This window comes from Arachis hypogaea, chromosome 8, assembly GCF_003086295.3.
Source record: "Arachis hypogaea cultivar Tifrunner chromosome 8, arahy.Tifrunner.gnm2.J5K5, whole genome shotgun sequence".
Lineage (NCBI taxonomy): Eukaryota > Viridiplantae > Streptophyta > Magnoliopsida > Fabales > Fabaceae > Arachis > Arachis hypogaea.
In genome coordinates this window covers 46688313-46710481 of record NC_092043.1, presented here as the reverse complement: position 1 = coordinate 46710481, position 22169 = coordinate 46688313, and the positions used below count along the sequence as shown (strand labels likewise).

At 31.0% G+C, this 22169-nt stretch overlaps 2 protein-coding genes and 1 long non-coding RNA gene across 4 annotated transcripts; all 3 read right to left on the bottom strand.

Moving 5' to 3' along the window:
- Positions 1 to 908: 908 nt before the first annotated feature.
- On the bottom strand, positions 909 to 3494 carry LOC112707868 (GTP-binding nuclear protein Ran-3). Its single transcript, XM_025759872.3, has 8 exons — positions 3319 to 3494; positions 3147 to 3216; positions 2717 to 2773; positions 2501 to 2618; positions 1805 to 1894; positions 1519 to 1698; positions 1345 to 1422; positions 909 to 1134 (listed from the first exon to the last, which is right to left on the bottom strand). The coding sequence occupies exons 1-8, from the start codon at positions 3424 to 3426 to the stop codon at positions 1065 to 1067; spliced, it is 771 nt and encodes a 256-aa protein (XP_025615657.1). The 5' UTR covers positions 3427 to 3494; the 3' UTR covers positions 909 to 1064.
- A 5748-nt stretch (positions 3495 to 9242) lies between these two features.
- Positions 9243 to 13406, bottom strand: LOC112707867 (uncharacterized). Of its 2 annotated transcripts, none has more exons than XR_011864905.1 (4): positions 12835 to 13406; positions 12643 to 12736; positions 11561 to 12057; positions 9243 to 9786 (listed from the first exon to the last, which is right to left on the bottom strand). It is a non-coding gene; the product is annotated as an uncharacterized lncRNA (long non-coding RNA). The 2 variants fall into 2 exon arrangements; XR_003156149.3 differs by having other exon boundaries at positions 12840 to 13406.
- Positions 13407 to 14865: 1459 nt separating this feature from the next.
- Positions 14866 to 20365, bottom strand: LOC112707865 (BIIDXI-like protein At5g11420). Its single transcript, XM_025759871.3, has 3 exons — positions 20176 to 20365; positions 18889 to 19389; positions 14866 to 15534 (listed from the first exon to the last, which is right to left on the bottom strand). Exons 1-3 carry the CDS (start codon positions 20243 to 20245, stop codon positions 15008 to 15010), a joined length of 1098 nt encoding a protein of 365 aa, XP_025615656.1. The 5' UTR covers positions 20246 to 20365; the 3' UTR covers positions 14866 to 15007.
- Positions 20366 to 22169: the final 1804 nt, after the last annotated feature.

Sequence of the window (22169 nt, the reverse complement as noted above, 5' to 3'; positions counted from 1 at the left end):
AAAAAGACTCTAAAAAATGCAAAAGACAAAATAACTTCCAAGATCTTAAAATTTGACAAAAACATCCAAATATAAAAGTGTGATGTCACAATAAACGAAAAATACTGATATAGCAATCGAAAGAGTTTCAGTGATAATGACAGAGTTTCACTGGCGTTTCCGACAAGGAGAGAAGCGGAAGAAGAGGGCGCCAGCAAAGGGAGGACTGCTGCTCACTGTCACTGTTGTTGTCGTGGTTGCAGGGGGAGGAAGCCCGAAGATAACCTTGACAGGGACGCTGGGAAGGCACAATAGAGGAGGAAGGAGGGAGCTGTCCCATCGTTGCTGTCATATACTATCGCCGCCCCTAGAGCCAGTTGGAACTGCCACCTTCGACACAACAACAGAACGTGAGGAGCCAGAGTGAGCTTGACCTTCTCTTCTCTCCTCTATTTCTCTGAGTCTTCTCTTCAAGCTAGAGAGGAAGAGAGAAAGACAAATAACAGGTGGGATACAAGATTGATAGAGAACGAGATGCGAAAATGCCATTGTCGTAGCTGCAAGCTCTCTTCCTTGCCGGAAGCTCTTCCAATTGTCAGATCAACGTTTTCTATTCACTCTAACGTTAAGCTTTCATGTTTATGCGTTTTTGTCAAATTTTAAATTGTCTTTCACATCTCTCAAGGGTCTTCTTTTATTAGTTTGTGCTTTTTTGTCAAATTTTAAATCTTCGAAAAATTATTGTCTTTCACATCTCTCATAGTCTCTTTTATTAACGCCAAAAATTTTCGGATACCCTTCTGAACGTAATCAAAGTAAAAACTGATTTCCTAGCCAAATAAGTTGAGACTAACGCATTCATGAGACAACTCACTTTCTAATTATCTTCATCGCTTTGACAAAAAAAAGATGTGGACGACTAATACGGGTTTTGAAAATTGAAGCAGAACACATATCATAAACGATTAACTCTGTTACTGAAATACTCATCACCCACGGTCAATAATACAACCCATCAAACTCAAATTGTAGCATACACAAATACCAGCAACTCACAAAGATCGTCAATCCGGGGACATAAGCTCTTACTCAAATGTGTCATCATCATCATCGGGAAGTGGCTGGTTAGCAGCTTGAGCAAGCTCGGCTTCATGCCTGCAAAACCCGACAAAACCATAAATCAATCATAAATTCACAGTAATTGAAAAAAGGACAAGAGAAGCCCACTTAGAGACTACTACGAAAGAACTAACGGATTTTGAAAACGTATTTTTGAGAAACTTGAAAAAGGTTAATCCTAAACCGTATATATTTTTGACACTGAATTTCAAAAAACCCCTCATTTTATGATGACAGAAAGCTTACTGTTGTTGCGCGGCCAAATCGATTTGAACTTCTGGAGGAGCCAGGGCAGGTGACTCTACGAAATGCAAGTTGGGATCGCTGCAAAATTAACACAAGTAACAACATATAAGTAAAAACAAACTTAAAGATTGATCATTTATTATTTTGTAGAAAGTAAAAACCACAGGTATGTACCCTGCAAGCTTCCTGGCAAGGTAAAGGAAAGGCTTCTCAAAGTTATAGTTGCTCTTGGCCGATATTTCATAGTACTGCAAATTCTTCTTCCTGTGGAAGGTAACCTGCTTTGCTTTCACTTGTCTGTTCTTCACATCAACCTTGTTACCGCAGAGAACAATTGGGATGTTTTCACAGACCCTGAAAAATCAGATATGCAGAAAAAGCACTCAGTAAGGTTCTCTGACTAGGCATTAAATGACAAGAAACAAAGCAGATAAGGGTTTAACAGAGTTCATTTACATACCGGCAAAGATCACGGTGCCAAGTAGGGACGTTTTTATAAGTCAACCGGGCAGTGACATCAAACATTATGATCGCACATTGCCCATGGATACTGAAACATAACACACCATGTTAAACACAATACACACAGGGAACAAAACCCATACCTAAACAGAAAGAAATCCGTACTAGTAGAATGGAAGGGAGAAAACAAAAGCTATACAAATATTCTTGGAGGAAAAAAAATATAACATTTCAATACCATTCCTAAAAGCTAAATTCCAACACGAATAAAATATTCATTGAAATATGGACATAGAATAATTGAAATGCATAACAGCTAAACTGAAGATAGAAGAATAAAGAATGACCAAGAAATCAACAAATTCTAATTTATCCATTATGATGAAGAAAAAAAAGAATGTAAAATCAACTAATATTTCAAATCTAAGTACCACAACATGACCATATCAAGTCACTACAGAAAATGTAATTCCAAAGCACAGAACAACAAACTGTGAAAGTATCCTTGCACAAGCAAATGGATATAACCTACACGCTAACCAAACAACCACCAAAATCTTCAAATTTACTTCTAAGCATTAAAAAGCAACATAGAATTTCACAACCTTACAAAAAAAACAATTTTAACACTATTCAGACTGCAGGGGATGTTGATTAAATTTCACATACAGAGATGTCGATAGAAAGAACTTACTAATATCCATCTCTCAAACCACCAAACTTCTCTTGGCCAGCAGTATCCCAGCAATAGAAACGAATCTTCCCGCAGTTTGTGAAAAAATCCAATGGGTGGACCTCCACACCAATGGTTGCTGTTAAAAAAAAAACATTTAATATTACGTTAAGTATTACATATATTCTTAAATTAAATCATTGTATTAAATAAGAAATAAGAAACTCGCTAGCTCACGTTCATATTTCTTCTCGAATTCACCAGTAAGATGTCTCTTCACAAATGTGGTCTTTCCTGAAATTTTTTTTTTGAAATTCCAAATAAGTTAATCCCAATCAATTGGTAACAATACATAGTTTAATAGAAGACAAAGAGCCACACATCATTCAAGCACTAAGCAAAGTCATCTTTTAAAAATAATAATATTAATATGAACCAAAAAAAACCTCTAGATAAAAAAAAAAGCAACAATGAAAAATAACGTATTCATCTAGCTACTAATAACGTGATTCAATTCAAATACAAAAGAACGAGCTACGAAATTATAAGCATCAGTCACAACCAACATTCCTTTCAGTTACACATTCGTTTAAACACGCTTAATCTAGGTCTCAAGTTTTAGGTCGGAAAAAAAGCTAAAAGAAAAAGATATTAATAAGAGTGAAACCTGTTCCACCATCGCCGACGATAACGAGCTTGAAGCTAGGGTAATCGACGGTTTGCTGATTCGGCAAAGCCTGCATTCAAGAAAACATGGAAATGATGAAAAAGAAGATCAAATTTAAAATTTCACGAATCGTAATCAAACGCAGACACAGAGAGAAAGAGAGGGAGAGTACCATGAGAGTATGCGAAGGAGAAGAAGATGATGAAGTATTAATTTGTTGGTGTTGTGGTGTGTAGCGTCGAGAAACCAGAATGGAAATACAACGAGGGTTTATAACCATATATATATATGTATGAGTTAGAGGGTTTCAATTCCTCTACTCAGCGTCAATCGGACGCTGCTCTATTTTGAAAAATATTAATAATTAATAATAACAAATAAAAAAAGGTTATTTTTACTTATTTTCGGGTTTTTTTTTTTTACACATTGAGAAACCAACTTAGCTTTGTTTTTAAGCTATTTTAAATATTTGTAAATATTTTTAAAAGGTACTTTTTTGTTTTATAATCATATTTGTAATTTTAAACAAAAGTTTTTTTTAAATATTATATCATTTTTTAAATTTTTATTGTGAAAAATGAGACAACGCAAAAGCTAATAAAAAATAAATAAATATATCGCAATGGTAGGCATGAGCACAACAATGGAAATAAAATCCTTTTCATTTATTTAGTATCAGTCTAGATAAATAATTTAATTAAATTTTTATAAAAAAATAAAATATAAGAATTTCTATTGATTTTTATTATTAAAGCACTTGATTTAAAGATATTTTAATAAATAAGAGTGAAAAAAACAAAAAGAAAAAAGACATTTTTTATTTATTCAAAAGTTGTTAAATAATTTTTTAAAAAGTTAAAAATATTAATTAAAAATAATATTAAATAATATTAATGTGATTTTTTCACAAGTTAAAAGTCGAAAAAAATACTTATGCTTTCTATACACACCCTAATCCTATACTTTAAAATAATGAACATATATATGACGTAATTTGTTTTTACTAAATCTTAGAACAATAAATTCCATAATGCAATCTTAGAAAAATTTCTTATCCAATAAGAACAATAAGAACCAAAAGAAGTAAAAAGAAGAAGATAAAATAAAAACAAAAGTTATGAATGAGAGAAACTGAAGACAAATTGAATAAATTATTATTTTTACTCATAAAAATTTAAAATATTGATATATTTATTTATTAAAAAAATATCATTTATATCCATAAAATATATACTTTTATTAATAAAACTATCTAAATTTAAAAAAATTATTTAAAATTCTCAAATTATCCTCTCCTCTTATTCTACACTACCACTTTTTTAATCCTAAATCCTACCACCATTGAAATTCTTCTTCACCACCACCCTAAACCCTAACTACTACCATCACTCAAGTACAAGCACAGGACAAACACAAACTTTAACCATATCTTGTTGTAACCCCATTGAAAGGGTAGCAGATGTGACGGTTATAATATATAGGTCTCAATCCGTTTCCACATTTGGGAACAAACCCAATAACTTCGAATATGCATCACACTTCTCCACCACCCCAACCAACCAAACCTTCACTCGGCCGTGACAGCGGCAGACTCCTGCTCTCCTTTTTCGTCACGATTCTTCCTTACTCACTGAACAGCGTCGACGGCGATGGTGGCAATGACACCCACCGGCGCCGTCGCCCTCTCCTCCTTCTCTGATATCTTGCGTGCGCTCTTCCTTCCAGACCAGCGACAACGACAGCGATGGACTCAATCAATGACGGTGATTGACGCGACGGAGCCGGCAGCAGCAAGGCACGACGACGGCGACAGTTCCCCCTTTCTCGGTTCTGGCTCTCATCTCCTCTTCGGGCTCCCTCAACAATGGCGACGATGATACAATAGCGGCAGCGAGTCCCCGCGTTGCCAATGCGGTCTCCTTCCCTCTCTTCTTCTCTTCTTCTTCCTCGGGTGGGAGTATGTGTATAATGTCTCCGTGTGTGATTTTTGGAGGGACAGGGGGTGGTGGTTGGGTAAAGAAGAGTAGGGTTAGAAAGTCTTTCATTTAAGGTGGTTGGGTGAAGGGGTGGTGGTGGGATTTGAAATTAGAAATGTGGTAGTAAAAATAAGGATAATTTAGCAATTTTAGGTCATTTTTTAGTGTCTGTATAATTTTATCGTGCAGAACCCATATTTCATGGGTATAAATGATAATTTTCTTTTTTTATAGGTAAATATGTCAGTATTTTTAACTTTTGTGGATAGAAATAGTAGTTTACTGTACGCATACATAGTTAGCGATGAAAACCAAAAAACCGAGAAAGATAGAAAATAGATTCTGTTCAACTAACTTAACTAACTATGACTTTGACTCTTCCAACTTATCAATTACATCTTTATCCTTCACACCCCCTTTAAATTCGAGTCAGGTATTTGACCTACTCGAAGTTTGCTCTTAAATCTCTCAAACGTTGCTGCTATATGGGGCTTGGTTAACAGATCAGCAATTTGATCTGTTTCTGAAATATGTACAACATGCAATGCTCCCTTCTAAAGTTTTCTAATTGAAAATGTTTGTTTCTATTATACATGATCGAATTTGCAGTTAGCAATACTATGCTAAGGTTATCACAAGAAAATTGTTGGTGGAATAGACATCTAAACACCCAACTCCTGAAACAGATTTTGCAGTCAAACTAATTTTCCTTCACAAGAAGCTAAGCTCCTAAACTCTACCTCAGTGAAAGATCTACTGATTGTGGTTTATTTTTTACAAGACCAAGAAAGAAGATTAGTACCAAAATAAATACATTAACCCAAGATAGATTTTCCGTCTTCAAAGTTTGTTGCCAATCACTGTCTGAAAATCCATAAAGCCTATAATCATCATATTTATGTAGCAGCAAGCCATGATCCTTCGTGTCCTTTAAGTACCTAAGCACTCTCTTAGCTGCTTTTCGATGAAGATTTGCACTCAATTTTAGAAACTATTCTCTTAGTGCTTGTTTCAAGCCATAGAGGATTTTATTTAATTTGCAAACATGAGTTTTTGATTGTTGGTCAAAGCCAATAGGCTGAGACATGTAAATTACTTTATAAAGATCTTCATTTAAGAAGGCATTGTTAAAGTCAAATTGCCTTATAGTGAAGTTTCTAGAGAGAGCAAGACTTAACACAACACTAATTGTTGTAGGTCTAATAACTGGACTAACAACATGCTTGAAATCAAATCCCTCTTCTTGATAGAATCCTTGAGAAACAAGCATAGCTTTATACTTTTGAACACTACCATTAAAATGTCTCTTTATAGCAAAAACCCACTTATAACCTATTATCTTAGCAATTGCAGATTTTGGAACCAAAGTCCAAGTTTGATTTTTTATTAAGGCATGATACTCATCAAACATAGCCTTATGCCAGTGTGGTATTTGTAAAGCAAGTTTATCAGTTTTAAGAGGTTGTTCATCTGTGAATTCTTTATGAACAGTAGTGTGTAAGAGTTTAGGAGTGATGGCACCTGTTTTAGAACGAATAAGCTTGTTGTGAGTGTTCTTGGGCACAATATTACCAGGTTGTGTAGTTGCAGTTCGTAATTCTGATGCTGTGTATATAGGGAGTTGAATTTTAATTCCTCAAATAGGCATCATTCTTTGAGCAATGACTTGATTCTGTGACTTAGAAAGACATTGAAAATTAATAGCACCAACAGTATTATCTAAAGAATCATTGTTTAAAGTGTTGCTTGTGTTAGAAGCAATAGTCGAACTACTTATTTACATGACCTGTGAATCCTTATTAATTTCAATAGTAGAATCACAATGCTTATTCTTGTCATTGTTAATGACAAATTTATTGTAAGAGTTAAATTTTAATACATGAATCTGTAAACCAATAGAAGGAATAATGCTATCAGACTATCAGTATTTGTTTTAGAGTCAGTGTGATGTTAGGAAAATAATTCAGAATATAGAAAGCAATTTTCATCAAACACATTTCTAGAAACATAAACTTTGCCATTAAAAAATAAACACTTGTATCTTTTATCCTTTATCTTGGAGTCATAACCGTAAACACACATTTAAAGGAACACATTTCTAGAAACATAACTCTAATCATTAAGAACCTAATATTTGGCGAAATTTTTTTTATAAATTAATCTAAAATATTACTAAATTACCTAAATCAGGGGCTAATGATTTTAAAAGCGGATATTTTAATTCCCAAAAAAAATTAATACACAGATCAATTCTCAAGGTTGTACGTTCTTAGTTTATTGGATATTTTAGCTCCAAAAAAAAATACACGGATCAATCCCCAATATTTTTTTCGTTAGACATAACAGTCATTCGTCTAAAAAAAAGTAAAATAAAATTATTATTATTATTATTATTATTATTATTATTATTATTATTATTATTAATTGCACAATAATACTGTACTATAATTTTTTGTATTTTTTTAGACAAAAATAATGATAAATTTATTATTATTATTATTATTATTATTATTATTATTATTATTATTATTAATTGCACAATAATACTGTACTATAATTTTTTGTATTTTTTTAGACAAAAATAATGATAAATTTATTTCTTAGATTCTTTTATATATATATATATATATATATATATATATATATAGTCACTCAATAATAATAATAATATTCAATAAAATTATTAGAAATTATTCTACAAGAAATTTAAGGTTGAAATTATTTGATATTTTTGTATTTAATATAATAAAAAATGTCATATTTTAAAAAATATATTTGTATCAAAAGAAAATAATTTAATTTGGATTTCAAAGCATCATTATTCACCTTCCTTATTTTTAACAAAAAAGATATATTAGTGTCATCGTCCACATGCACAAAGTTCAGCTAATAATAATAAAGGTCGACATATAGTAAAAGTAAAATGGACCGGGGACTATTATATTTGACAAAAAAAAGTTATAATTGATCTGTATATTAATGTTTCTTGGGCTGGATAATTATTTTGTTGAATAATAAACTAAAGACTAATTTGTCGAGATAAGTCTCAATATAATCCCTGAAATTGCACTCGAGCCTCATAGTAGTCCTTGAACTTAAAATTTCCTCAGAGTCATCCTCGAACTTGCACTCCGGGACTCAAAGTGGTCCTTCTAGCAATTTCAGCACACATGGCGCAACCGGAAAGCTTAGCTGGCAGCGTTGGTGACACGTGGGACTCACAACGGCTAGCTGATGTGGCAGAGTAAACTCTTCCGACTCAATTTGGTCCCTCAGGTGAAGTTAAAATCTTAATCCCCTTTTTTGAAGGCCACATTGTTCACTCTGCTGTCTCCTCGTCGGTGCTGTGTTCTTCTATTCTCCCTCTCTGAAGTTCGAAGGTTATGGCTAGTACGAGCAATGCAGCTGGGAGCTCAAACAACCCACTATCGTTTGGAAGCATCATGAGGAGAATGAACAGAAACAGAGAAGCTCGTTTGCTAGAATGGTGTGCCTGCGGGTCGAGACCGGTGCTGCAGTGGTCAGGGACGGATTCTAATCCAAAGAGACCGTTCCTGGGTTGTCCGAACTACAATGTAAGTATTATTGTTGTTGATTGCTGTATTTATGGATATAAATTTTGCTGATTGAATTTTCTTTGATGTGCAGACTGTGGGTAAGAAATGGTGTGGATTGTTTATGTGGGTTGATAAAGTTTTGGAAGATGTCATGCCATGTGATGATAGAACAAGACATTCAATTGATGATGAAGAATGAAAGATGAAGATGGCTTGAAAATTTGGTAAATTAGAAGCTGAAATTAGGGTTCTAAAAATGGGAAGAATTTTGATGTTTGTGTTCATGCTGCTAATTGTAATTGGTGTTCTTGTATTAAAGCTGGATAGACAGCAGGGTCAACTGTATCTAGCAAAAAATAAATGACATGCATGTTATATGCATTCCTTGTTCATGTACTTGTTCCTATCCTTTTGTTTGAAAGAAATGGAAATTAAAGTGTTTGATTATATGCATACTTTTGTTCTTGGACTTCTTTTCAATGAAATAGAAATGGACAGGATTTGAACTATTCTTAAGTTTGTAACAGAGGATAAGATATAAACAAAAGGTTGAGAAAACTTAATTCAATAAAGTCATAATTCATAATTCATATTGGTAATGTTTGATTCAAAAAAGACACAATATAGAGCCAAAACACCAAGTATATCAAAGTTGTTGACATATTAACTTGATAAAATTCAAATACTAAAATCCCCAATACTGAGACAATGTTTTAGGCATTGTAAACAACATCAGCAAAATAGATACAAAAAAAACAATCAGCTTTTCCTAAACATAATCATCATAATCTTCATTTTTTGTGTCTGGGTGCCTTGAATCCAGGGTTGAGCACAAACTTTATGAAATTTGCAAGCCTTGTAGCATTTCCCTGTGTTGCACCTTGCATAGGACCACTTGTTCAAATACTCCCAGGCTTTCTTATTAACCCTTTTAATCTTTTTGATGATATCAAGGAAGCCATCTTGGCTAGTACACCTTGCACAATTCCAAAGTAGCCCTCTAAGCTGGAGATCCTTCCATTGCTTATTGAAGTTCTTCCACAGATGCCAAACACAGAATATATGATGGACATCTGGAAAAACCTCCTTAACTGTATTTATAAGGCCCTGTTTCAGATACCAAAAAAAGGGTCAGATAATTGTTTTTGGGCAACAAAACTGTCCCTACAGTTATATAAGTGACATCAAAATAGTCCCTAGACTTGTTCAAGTGACATCAAACTAGTCCCTAAACTTATGTAAGTGACATCAAACTAGTCCCTACACAGTACTGTTACAGAATATTATGCAAAATAGGATAAATGAGTAACAATAGATTGACTGAACATTATGCAGCATATAATCAGTCCAGAATTAATTCTGCATATATAGACAGTAGCCCAGTGTATTAATATCATATAATCAGTCCAGGATTAATTCAGCATATATAATCAGCAATATATGCCTTAAATCAAACTGACAAATAAATCACAAGGACAGGCACCAAACTTCACTCTCCGTGTAGTTCTCCACAAAACCCAAGACCAAGACCCTTTTTTTTTTTCTTTTGCAACTGAGGGAAATATATATATACAACTATAACTTACCACCAACAAAAAAAAGCACACTGAAATAAAGAAAATCTGCCAAATTTGAAACTAAAATAATCACTAACTAGAAAGGTTAAAAATTAATAAAATAATATACAACACTGAAGGTGGAGATGAAACAAGAAAAACCATCTAGAAATAATAATGGTAAATAGTAGTTAATGAAAGCTCATTAAATGGCATCTGTTATCTTCTTCATATCATAGCATTGATTCAGTCCTAATCTTCTTCTACCATTTTCATCATCACTCTCACTCTCTCCTTTTCATTACTTGACAGTTGGCAACAAAAGCACCACTCCCTTGCTTTTCTACTTCTCCTTCTCCCTCTAATATTTTACTGTGCTATATTATCACTATATTCAAATTAACAATATAAGTTAAGTCTTTTATTATGTTGTGGTTTTCTTTTTCAAAATTTTTATTAGAAAAAGGTTATTGTGGACTGGGGTATTGAATAGAGTGCCTAACTTTATTAGTTGTTAACTGTTAAATTATATGATATTTCACCTTTATTTTGATCATGTTGCTAATGATTTGTGTCATGTGAACATAAGAAAGTGTGAAATCAAAAACATTATTTTGGTGTAACTAAGGATAGCAGTTCTCTAGACACTAACTTCAATCTTGGTGGATCAAACCATTCAAATTTACATACCCTTTCCCACAACTAATCCACTAGTCCAGACCAAATTCATCAAACAATTTGACTATTCCAATAGCTAAGTTAACTTCATTAGCAATTGCAAAACTTACTTTATATTACTCTAACTTATGTACGCATGAATCCTTTATGATTACACACTCAGTTTAACTAAACAGCATTACACATTACATTCAGTTTAACTAAACTAACCTAATACAAAGAAAGGCAATTAGGTAAATCAGTCAAATTCAGAATCTATTATCAGAGTTACAAAAAATTTCAACTCCCAAAAGATTTTTACTTCTACTGTGATCATGCAAACTCTATTTAATAAATTCATTGATCAGAATCATTGTCCTGAAACACATTAACAGTTTAGAAACTCCTCCACTAAGAGCAGTAAATCCTAACACATAAAGAACACGTTTTCATATCATCAAAACACAAGAAATACTCCTACTCTACAATTTTCTTAGCCAAACCACTACGAAAGCCAATAGTAATCAAACCCTAGCACAGAGAACAGAACAGAGGCATTCATACCCACTAATTACAATCGAAAAAAATGGCCTGAACTTTTGTGAATATTAGATTAACAACAATATCAAAAAACAGAGGAACTATATTTTTTTTCATTTTTGGCTTACCTCTTTTAGAGAAACCAGGCTTTCAATGATTTTTTTTATTTTTGGCAAATGAGCTTTTCTGTTTCTGTTCATTCTCCTCATGATGCTTCCAAACGATAGTGGGTTGTTCAAGCTCCCAGCTGCATTGCTCGTGCTAGCCATCACCTTCGGGCTTCAGAGAGAGAGAACAGAAGAACATAGCACCGACGAGGAGACAGCAGTGTGAACAATGTAGTCTTCAAAAAAGGAAATTAGAGTTTTAACTTCACATGATGGACCAAATTGTGTCGGAAGAATTTACTCTGCCACATCAGCTAGCCGTTGTGAGTCCCACTTGTCACCAACGCTGCCAGCTAAGCTTTCCGGTTGCGCCACGTGTGCTGAAATTGCTGGAAGGACCACTTTGAGTCCCGGAGTACAAGTTCGGGGATGACTTTGAGAAATTTTTAAGTTCAGGGACTACTATGAGACTCGAGTGCAACTTCAGGGACTACATTGAGACTTATCTCCTAATTTGTCTGCTGGAATAAAATTTTGAGAATTAATTTGTGTATTAATTATTTTTAGGGACTAAAATATCTGCTTTTAAAATTCTTGAAATTGATTTGGTAATTACTAATTACTCAAAAATTTATATACATTGTTGAGTTTAGAGAAATAATTAATGAATTTTTTATAATGACAAACATTGTTAGTTATTAGATTAAAAGCCCAAAGTTGTTGTGTTATGTGTTTTATTGTTGGCCCACATTAGAGTTGGAAATAATAAATGGGCTGAGTGATTGGGCTACACTACTTGACTACTAAGCTGCTGCACTACTTGATCCACTAGCTGCCCACATCTGACCAAAAATAAACCTAAAGTCTGACAAAAAAAAACTTAAAGGAAACAGGGCACATGCGCTGATCCAATATGCGGCAGCACTCCTTGTTCCAACAAAGAGACTGGCAGATAAAAACTTAATGCTTGGAAAGACTATTATAGAATCGGATAGCCTAATCCTTGTTCAAGCAGTAAAATCAAAAGGAAAAATTTGGAAAATCGATGCAATTCTCAAAGATATCTTTATGCTTTTGAATGATTTACAGGATATAGGGTTCACCTGGACGCCGAGAGAGGGAAACAGACTAGCTCATGAGATCGCAGCCAGAACATCAATGGAAAGCTTAGGAAACCAATGGAGGTTTACCCCCCACCTGAAATTGCAAGCATTGTGAGAAGTGAAAGCAGAGTCAGAACATGTTGAACAAGATATAAACATATCATGCCAAAATAGACGTGCATGTGCTACTACCTTACCAAATCAGAGGAGCAAGAGCCAGGTAGAAGATTCACCAAGTTGTTTCGGTGACAGTGGAGTGCAGGAGAAAATGTGGAGTTGCGGCATCATCGGCGACATGCACGAAGGAGGAGAGACGAATCACACGCTTCTGGCAGACGAAGATTCTTTTCGCCATCTCTGGGATTTGGGCATTGAAGTTGCTGCCGTCCACTTCGCCAGAGCTCTTCTGGTCATCTAGACATGGTAGCAAAGGAAAGTTGCCGCATTGAAGAGCGTTGTTGTTGGACATTTGGTCTCAGCTTAGTATGAAGAGGGAATTGATTGTTTGAATTGAGGGTTGGGTTGGGGTTTGATTTTCTTTTTTGGGTCTGGGCCAGTTTTTGGCCTGGATACCTGACCAAAAAAAAAAAAGAGATTAGCAGATTAAGATCAAGCACACTTAGATAGCGTTTGTTTTGAAGTACTGCAACCCAGATTGAGAGACTGAAACTCAGTATCATGTTTGTTAGTTCAGAGATTGGTACTAAAATTTCTATCTCTATCTCCAAAATTTTAGTATTTCAATACCTCCAAAAATTGAGAATACAGGGGACTGAAATTTTTAAAGACAGAGACTGAAACTTTAATAACAGTTTATACTTAAAATATCCTCATTTCAATTAATTAATTCTAATTTTATTCTTTGTACAAATTAAATTAAAGCTTCATTCTTATTTTAATTTCTGTCTCCCACTTTGTACTAAATAGAATACTAAAATTTATTTCGATCTCTATTTCTCTGAATCTCAGTCTTTTAATTTCTGTCTCTCTACCAAATATACAGATTGACTCACTAAAAAAATTTAGACATATACCCAAGGTTTGTGGTCATTGATCAACCCCTAAGAGAGATAAAAAGAATTCTTGATAATGATATTAGGGACACGATATTGCCAAAGCTTATTTCTGGTTGTTAGTTTTTTGTTGGACGAAAAACCCCTTTGTTAACCGAAAAAAAAAAAAGAAGAGAGAGAATCAGAAACCAGCTTCTTCCCCCGATCCAAGAAAAATAAAAACTAGTTTCTTCCTCTGCCACAGCTGGTTTGTCTCTCTGCAACTCTACTCCATTACCCCTGAAATTGCAACTAGCTTCTGATTTTGTTGGAACCACACCACTACTGCTGCCAATTTGATTTTGTATGGAGAAGAAGACGAGGTACCATGTCTTATGGTGCAGAAATTGTCCCAAGCAAACATCCAGCCTTGGAGGCATTAAAATTTGAGTTTTATTGAGAGTGTTTTATTAATTTTGTTCAATATTTTATATTTTAGATAGTGTTCCTTCGTCGAATAAACATTTCGCTAAGATGGAGAACTACATATGAGAGTATTAAATTAGGTTCATTCTATAGTGTTTTGAGTTATTATCTTACTTTCTTAGTTTCTTAGTTATTATATTCGAAGGAACCTTTTGTCATTATCTTACTTTCTTAGTTTGTCTTTCATTGCTTTCTCATAAAAAAAAAAGGATAATAATGAAGTATTTAAAAAAATTATTTGAGAGAAAAGACAAACAGAATTTGACTAAGAGTAATAGTCCAAAAATTATGTCAATTTTTTTATGTATTTATATTTTATATCATGAATTTATGATTTTAAGTTGAGTTAACCCTTAATATTGAGTTTAGGAGTGAACCTAACCGATTTAAGTTTGGTGAAAAGCTTGAATTATCCTGAATAAAATTTGTTGAGAAATTCGAGCTTGATGAATCTAATCAATACCAAAATTTTCAAGTTCTTTAATGCTTTATATCTTCTTCGTTAACACAATAACTTTAACAAAAATGGCACATCTATCTTTAATCGAATCTTCTTTGTTGATGTTACACTAAATAACATCGACATAAAATTATTTCGACCAAAATTTTGTTGAGTAACGATATTATGGCACCACACATCTATTATGCATATCTAGAAAAAGATATATAAAAAAAGGCAAATACCTGTTGCATTTTTTTCTTTTTTTTTTGTAATTAATACTATTAAAACTATTGTACATATTAAACAAAAATAATATAAATATTATTTCTCTTTCAACTAATACAACTTGTCTATATTTATCTCTGCATTTTAAAACTAAAAATCACACACTTAAATAAACTTTCTTTTACTTGAAAATGATAAAGTATATATTCAAATTTAGGATTTAAGAGTTATGAACGCTAATCAACCTGACATCATCAATAACCGGGCCACATAAAGATGAATCACTCTTCATGGTATAGAAGGAGCTGAGGAACACAATTCTAGTTCTTGTGCTAATAGCCTTAAACTTGAGAAACCCAAGTTTGAAGCCACCTTTACCCTTTGATTCATAAGACACTCTTGTGTTCTCTTTTGCTGCATAGACTTCAACAACCATTGGGCCTTCACATGAATCACCAGCATCTCCAACATCAAAAGTAAGGAGATAGGTTCTGCCAACAACTGTTCTTACAACTTGTGCAATGGCACTTTCTTTTCCAGCTACAAGCTCCACTGCTCTGTTTCCTTGTGGGACAGAGAAGTGTTGAGAATCTATGTACTTCACTGCTTTTAAGGACTCTACAATCCATGCTGGTATGGGAGAGTGGTCACTTAGGTCTACAATGTTTGGAGGAATTAGCACACCCCATGATGTGTTTGGGAATACGTATGGTCCTTCTTCAAATCCACCGTTCTTTAATATGTTAACTGTTCAGTGCCAAATATATTGTAGTTAGAACATGCACTAATTATTAAAAATATAAAAAAATTGAGTAATTCATTTTGTTTGATGAATTGGTTTCAAAGTTTTATTACTATTGATGGATAAGCCCATAAGAGTATGTAGTATCACCCATAAAGAAGGATCACATCAAATTTGACAGTAATTGTAAAAAGCGAACTGTATATATAATTGGTTTAAGTATTCTATCTCTATAATTTTATCAAATTTTTAATTAAGTTTCTATATTTATTTTTTTTAATTAAATATTTATACTATATCAGATTTTGTAATTAAGTTTCTAACGTGATAAAAATGTTAGAATTAATAGAATATTTTGTTTAACTGCATAAAATATTCAATCAAATGTTAAGCATATTCGTTTTGTTTAATGAAATATTCTATTAATTCTGTTGACTTAATTACAAAATTTAATACGATATAAGAATTTAATAAAAAAAAGTATAAGGTCTTAATTAAAAATTTAATTAAAAATTTAGTAAAACTATAGAGATCGACAAAGTAATTAAACCTATATCATTTAAGGTGGATATATACCTATTAAAAATTAAAATGGCTTCGACAAAGCAAGGTATTAAAAATTGACCAATAAAATTAAAAATTCAAAAATTTAAAGGTTTAGTTGATATTTAATCAAAAGTGAATCGGATATAATAAAATAATATATATATATATAATATTTAAGAAAAAAGAATTTTTTGAATTTTCTTATCTTAAAATAGTTAACACTTAAAAAATTAAATCGATTAGACTAATTTACTAGTTTTTTTATTATTTTTTAATTTTTTATTGATTTTCAATTATTAAACCGAACTATTATGATAATTAATTTTCAATTAATTCAATACGATCGGTTGGGTTTAATCCTCAAAAACCATGGAAAAAAAAAGCTTAATTAATGAAAGAAAACTATGAGGAACATTTTGCAAAGATGGTGACATATATAACTATCGTCTCCTTTAATTTATTATCTATTATTAAATAATAATAGGATAATGAGTAAAACAAACATGTTAATTAATTAACCAAGTCAGTATATGTTTTATTTGTTCTTTATAATTTCGTATTATATTGTTATACAAATAATTGTAACCAAATGGAAAAAAACGCAGTTCTATTTTTGTGTTAAGAGATGATTTTTTAATTTTCATACTACTTCTTGGCTTTCCTAAATATATGTTATATAATGATCCAAACAACCAATATAAATCTACCTATTAAGGTGTGTATACATTATATTGTTAAACCAAAGCCATAATTGGCTTTTATTGCCACGACAGGTGATTAGTGTAATAATCTATAACTAGTTGTATGGCTAAGCCCATAGGCATTAGTATAAAACAATCCCTTGTACGTGTTGTGCATCGTTATTATTATTTTGAGAAAATTTCACTCCCCTCCCTTGTAAGATGCTAAAATGACACTCTCCTCCCTTCTATTTTATAAATGTACATTTTCTTCCTTTTTAACTTTTAAAAAACCTCATTTTTAATTAATTTTAAACTTTTTGTGTTAACTAATGTTAACTTTATCCATTTCTTAAGAAAAAAAATTATTTTTTAAAAAAATATTCATTAGCAAAAATTTTGTTTTTTATTATTAAATTTTGCTTAATAAAATATTTTTTAATAAATTATTTTTTTATTAATTAAATTGTATTTTTAAAAAATTTAATAATTATGTTATTTTTTTAAATACCTTTTAATAATTTTTTAATTATTAAATTAAAATTTTACCAAAATTTTTGTTAACAATTTGTTTATATTTTACTATTAATTTTTCGATATCTATATATTATTTTAACATTAAATAAAAAATTTTAATAAAATTATTTTTCAATATCAATAAATATTAATTGTTATACATATTATCAGTGATAAGATTTTTTTATTTAATATTAAAATAATATATATTAATATAAAAAAATTAATAATAAATATAAAAATAATTGTTAACAAAAATTTTAGTAAAATCATAATTTAATAATTAAAAAATTATTAAAAAATAGGTATCTTAGAAAAAAATAATTTAATTATTAATTTTTTTGAAAATATTTCGTTAAAAATACAATTTAATTAATAAAAGAATAATTTATTAAAGGATATTTTGGTAAGCAAAATTTAATGATAAAAAATAAAATTTTTGTTAATGGATATTTTTTCAAAAAATAATTTTTTTTCATAAAAAATGGATAAAATTAACATTATTAACACAAAAAATTTAAAATGGATTAAAGAGGAGGTTTTTTAAAAGTTAGAAGGGAAGAAAATGTACATTTATAAAATAGAAGGGAGGAGAGTGACATTTTAGCATCTCGCAGGAGAGGGAAGTGGCATTTTCTCTATTATTTTATATCTATATTTGTGTCCTATCTTTGACTAATACTCCCCTCATAACAGCCATGCATGCATGGATGCTAACAATAAATAATATGATATTCATATAAAATAAAAACGTTGTGTTTTTGTGAGGTCAATGCGTGTATTAAAAAAAAATAATATAATAACTAATTAATTAATGATAACAATAATGTATATAAAAAAAATTATTATTGATTAATTTGGTGGCTAATTTTTTATATGTATATAGTATTTTTTAATGAGTAAACATATACAAAAGTAGTTTTGTATAATTTGAAAGTTGTAAATTCAGAATAAATATGAAAAATAAAGTACTTTATCAAAGTTTAAATTAATAAATCTGGTTATTATTAAACATATTTATTTTCCATTATTAACTTTTTGAATACATTCCTCATTCATCGTTGTAAAGAGTTGTACTCCATAAATACAAAAAAATCAACTACTATATAAAATAAATGTAAATATAGTTTGTCAAAAATAACGATGATGTTAAAAAATACTGATTAAAATACATCAATCACTATTAACACTTGCATAAGAATATGTACTAATTAGTTGTATATTTAAATTATTTTTCAATTAACAAAACAAAAAATCACCTGTTTAATTGTTAAAAAAAATACTAATTTTAAAATTGTGTTTAATATAAAAGGTGTATACATAGCGAGATTGTAAAGAACCTATTAACAGTAGCTGATTTTGTAGTATATATCCATAACCTTTTTTAAAAAAAAATCTCAAAACATATTTTAATTTCTATTCTATAATAATTTTATCTTTCATCTATTAGATACGAAATTGAGAGTTTAGTGTTAAACTAATGGTGAAAATTGAGATAACTTCACATAAAGTTAATAGTTAAGAACTGTTAAATGACTCTCAATTATCAACTTCACGTGAAGTTGACTGCACCTGAGTTTTCGCCTAAATTAATTTATAGAAATGAAATAAACTTACTTTTAGTTGGTCTAGGAGGGTAGAGTGCTTTGATAGCAATGGAATCAATGAGTGGTCCACAAGCTTGATCCTCTTCCTTTGATCTTGGATTATGAATAACCAACTCAGCAAGAGAGTAATCTGCTTGAAAAGACCAAGCATAAGCATCCCAACCGTCACTACTATACAACGTTTGCATAGGTAACACAACCCAATCTGGTGCCACAGAAACATTGAGTCTCTCATTTTGTGCACACGTGCGAGCCACCACAAACGTTATGGAATAGTAATTTCCTTTTATGACCTTGATTCTCTGTTTGATTGAAGCACCATTGCCAAGCCTCACTGCATGTGCACCCTCTGGCACTACTAGCAACATGTCACCTTGTTTTTGACCTGATTTTATGTACTCAACTAAGCCGGAGATCTCCCACTCCGGTATGGCGTCGCGCTTCGTCACCACCGTGCCTTTCATGTCCGACGCTTTCGGACCTTGCTCGAAATTTCCATTTGCCACTTGTCCTGCATCAATTGGTTTCTTAGAGATCGACTGGTGAAAAAATGAATCTGAAAATGAAGTGTTAAACTTGTGTCTACCTCAGAGTTTATCATCTAAATAATCTAATTATAATTAGTTCTTCATGAGCTTGATGTTTAATTTTTATTATTGAACCATACTTTTGCCAATTAATAACAAGCATTTTGTGGTGTTGTCTGAACTCTAGACTACTAGTGGTCTATGCACAATTTTAATGTACTATAACTATCGAAAAAAGCTTAAAGATTAGAAGATTTTATTATTTTTGGTCAGCACTTTTAGTCCTCGACTCAATTTTTTAAATTTAACTAGTTATCTAATAATATATTTTAACCTATATTTTTAAATGAGAAAGTCTAGGGACAACATTTTTATTAAAATTTGACCAATACTTACCAGCAAAAGAAAAGTGAGTAGTTTTACACTATTAAATAAAATCTCACACCATTAAAAATATTAATGATGGTTAATTGATAACTACAAATCACAAAACTTGCTGGTCTCCTAGCACTCCTCTAAAAATATTGTATTTTGATACAATACAAGTGCATTGATTGTTAAGTATATTAATGTAATTAGAATGATATTATTTTGAAGGTAGAAATTTAGGTGCAGATAATTTTGTGTGAAGTTAATAATTAAGAGTTGTTAAATAATAATTTAGTCAAACTGTTAAATCATTCAACGACTCTCACTATCAATTTTAAATAAAGTTAACTCCACCTGAATTTTCGCTTATTTTAAAATAGACGGAATGGTATGTATCTTACCGTCGTTAAAGGAGAATGCTACGTGACATAGAACACACAACAGAGCCAACAAAAAGAAGAGTCTTCTCATGATAGCAAGTAGCAACCGAACACACCAATGTTAACAAGATAATAGCCTAGAAACTAAAGGGAATGGAGAAAACAAATGCAGAGAATTGAATGGAATGTAGGTGTATGTATGCTTTGTTAGCTTTGGCTCCTTATATGTATGCTTTGTTACCAAACAGCACTAAGATTTCGAATAAAATAGCAAGAATGCCCTTATTTTGCACTAAAATAATACCCTAATTGAATCTTGGAAGTTTACTGGTGTAGGTTCGTATATATATAGGAGACAAGCTCATAATTGTCACATGCTCCCTTTAGTTTTAGGTCCCTTAACACCATATTATATATCACTAATTCCCTGGATGATGACTCTGCTGATTCTGCAGATAATATTTTTTTCAAAATTTTAAATTGTCAAGTACAAATATTTTATTTTCAGGCTTGAACAAGTGTAGATAATATACAAGTCATCCAACAAATGCTGAAATTCAACTTCTGACGGGAAAAAATGAGGTAACAAAGATTAAAGCTTAAATTTTTTTCTAAAAACAAAATGTTATGTACACACCACAAATCAATTACTATATCAATTATTATGTATTTGTGTATTAATATATATGTTATTTAATTAATTTTTAATTTATATTTTATATACTGATTTAGTAGTGTATGATTTTTTATATATACATATATAATTTAAAAAATACTCTAATATCATGTCATGAGTTTTCTTCCTTAAAAGTTTAAACTGTTAGATAAATACTCTTATATACTTTTGTATATAACCAACTGAACTTCAAATAGTGGGTTTGATCAAAATATCTATAATATATATGAACTTATGAGTGGATATTTTTGTATTTTAGTTTTATTTGGAGGGTCTAGCATATGCAACTAACAACTCATGTTAATTGTAAGTGGGAGATTATCCATATAGTTAATTACTAATCAATTTGTTTTATCAATGAATTGTAAGAAACATGGCATGTGCAGCGACTTGAGATGATTGCGGCGACAACTAGTGTTGCAAACTCAGTTCTTATTTGAACCGTGATAGCATCCTCATTGACATTTCAATTTGGGCTTTATATATTACTAACAAATAATCTGCAAAGAGTGTGTTGATAACTGTTTATATAAACCTGCCTTAGATGAAAAAGAAAAAGAAGAAAAAATTAAACATGCCATTTGGATTGCAATATATATATATATTCTAGAATTAAGCATAATAGCTATAGCATATTGAGGTAAAATATTATTATATTAGAGATCATTCTCAAAAATGTAATATAAAATTTAAATTTATCAAAATTAAATTTTGATTGTTGTTGATAATAAATTTGAATTTCTTAAAAATCTTATGAACACGAGAAAAGAAAATTGCTTAAGTTATACATTCATGTTGCATATATGCTTTCATATCTCAAGCACAAGTGTCCATATATTTGTGTTTTCTTTTATATGTTTTGAATATATTTTATAAAATTTAATTTTAATACTATATTAAATTAAATTTTTTTTATACGTTCATCTAATTACGTAATGTCACGATAGCAATAAGTAATGTCACGTTAGCAAAAACAAAAGCACGTACTTGTTGAGGAAATTTTCATTCTCTCAAACAAGCATGTGACTTATTTTTTGGTGTAATCATTTCAGGTTCATTACTTTGTTGACATACACAGTTCTTGAGGCGTATGGACAATTGGACACCACACTTGATATTTAGCATAGAAATGTTCATTTCAATTCCAATTCTTGAGAATTAGGATTAGCAAATTTTAAATTTTATATTTAGATTAGGTAATATAGTTAAAATATAAGTTGTAATTTTAAGTTTAATGTCAGTTATCTATATAACTTTTTATTTAAAATTAAAAGAGAATAAAAAATAAACAAATAACAATCTTGTACTAAGTAAATACTTTGTGAAAAATACATATATA

Bases quoted from the DNA above. Each gene is read 5' to 3' on its own strand.
- LOC112707868 (XM_025759872.3), bottom strand. From the start codon at position 3,426: ATGGTTATAAACCCTCGTTGTATTTCCATTCTGGTTTCTCGACGCTAC. The intron at 2,619-2,716 runs GTGAGCTAGCGA...TTTTTTTAACAG, and splicing joins ATTCGAGAAGAAATATGAAC to CAACCATTGGTGTGGAGGTC. The intron at 1,135-1,344 runs GTAAGCTTTCTG...CGGGTTTTGCAG, and splicing joins GATTTGGCCGCGCAACAACA to GCATGAAGCCGAGCTTGCTC.
- LOC112707865 (XM_025759871.3), bottom strand. From the start codon at position 20,245: ATGAGAAGACTCTTCTTTTTGTTGGCTCTGTTGTGTGTTCTATGTCAC. The intron at 19,390-20,175 runs GTAAGATACATA...CAATTGATGCAG, and splicing joins AGCATTCTCCTTTAACGACG to GACAAGTGGCAAATGGAAAT. The intron at 15,535-18,888 runs GTAAGTTTATTT...GGCACTGAACAG, and splicing joins CCCTCCTAGACCAACTAAAA to TTAACATATTAAAGAACGGT.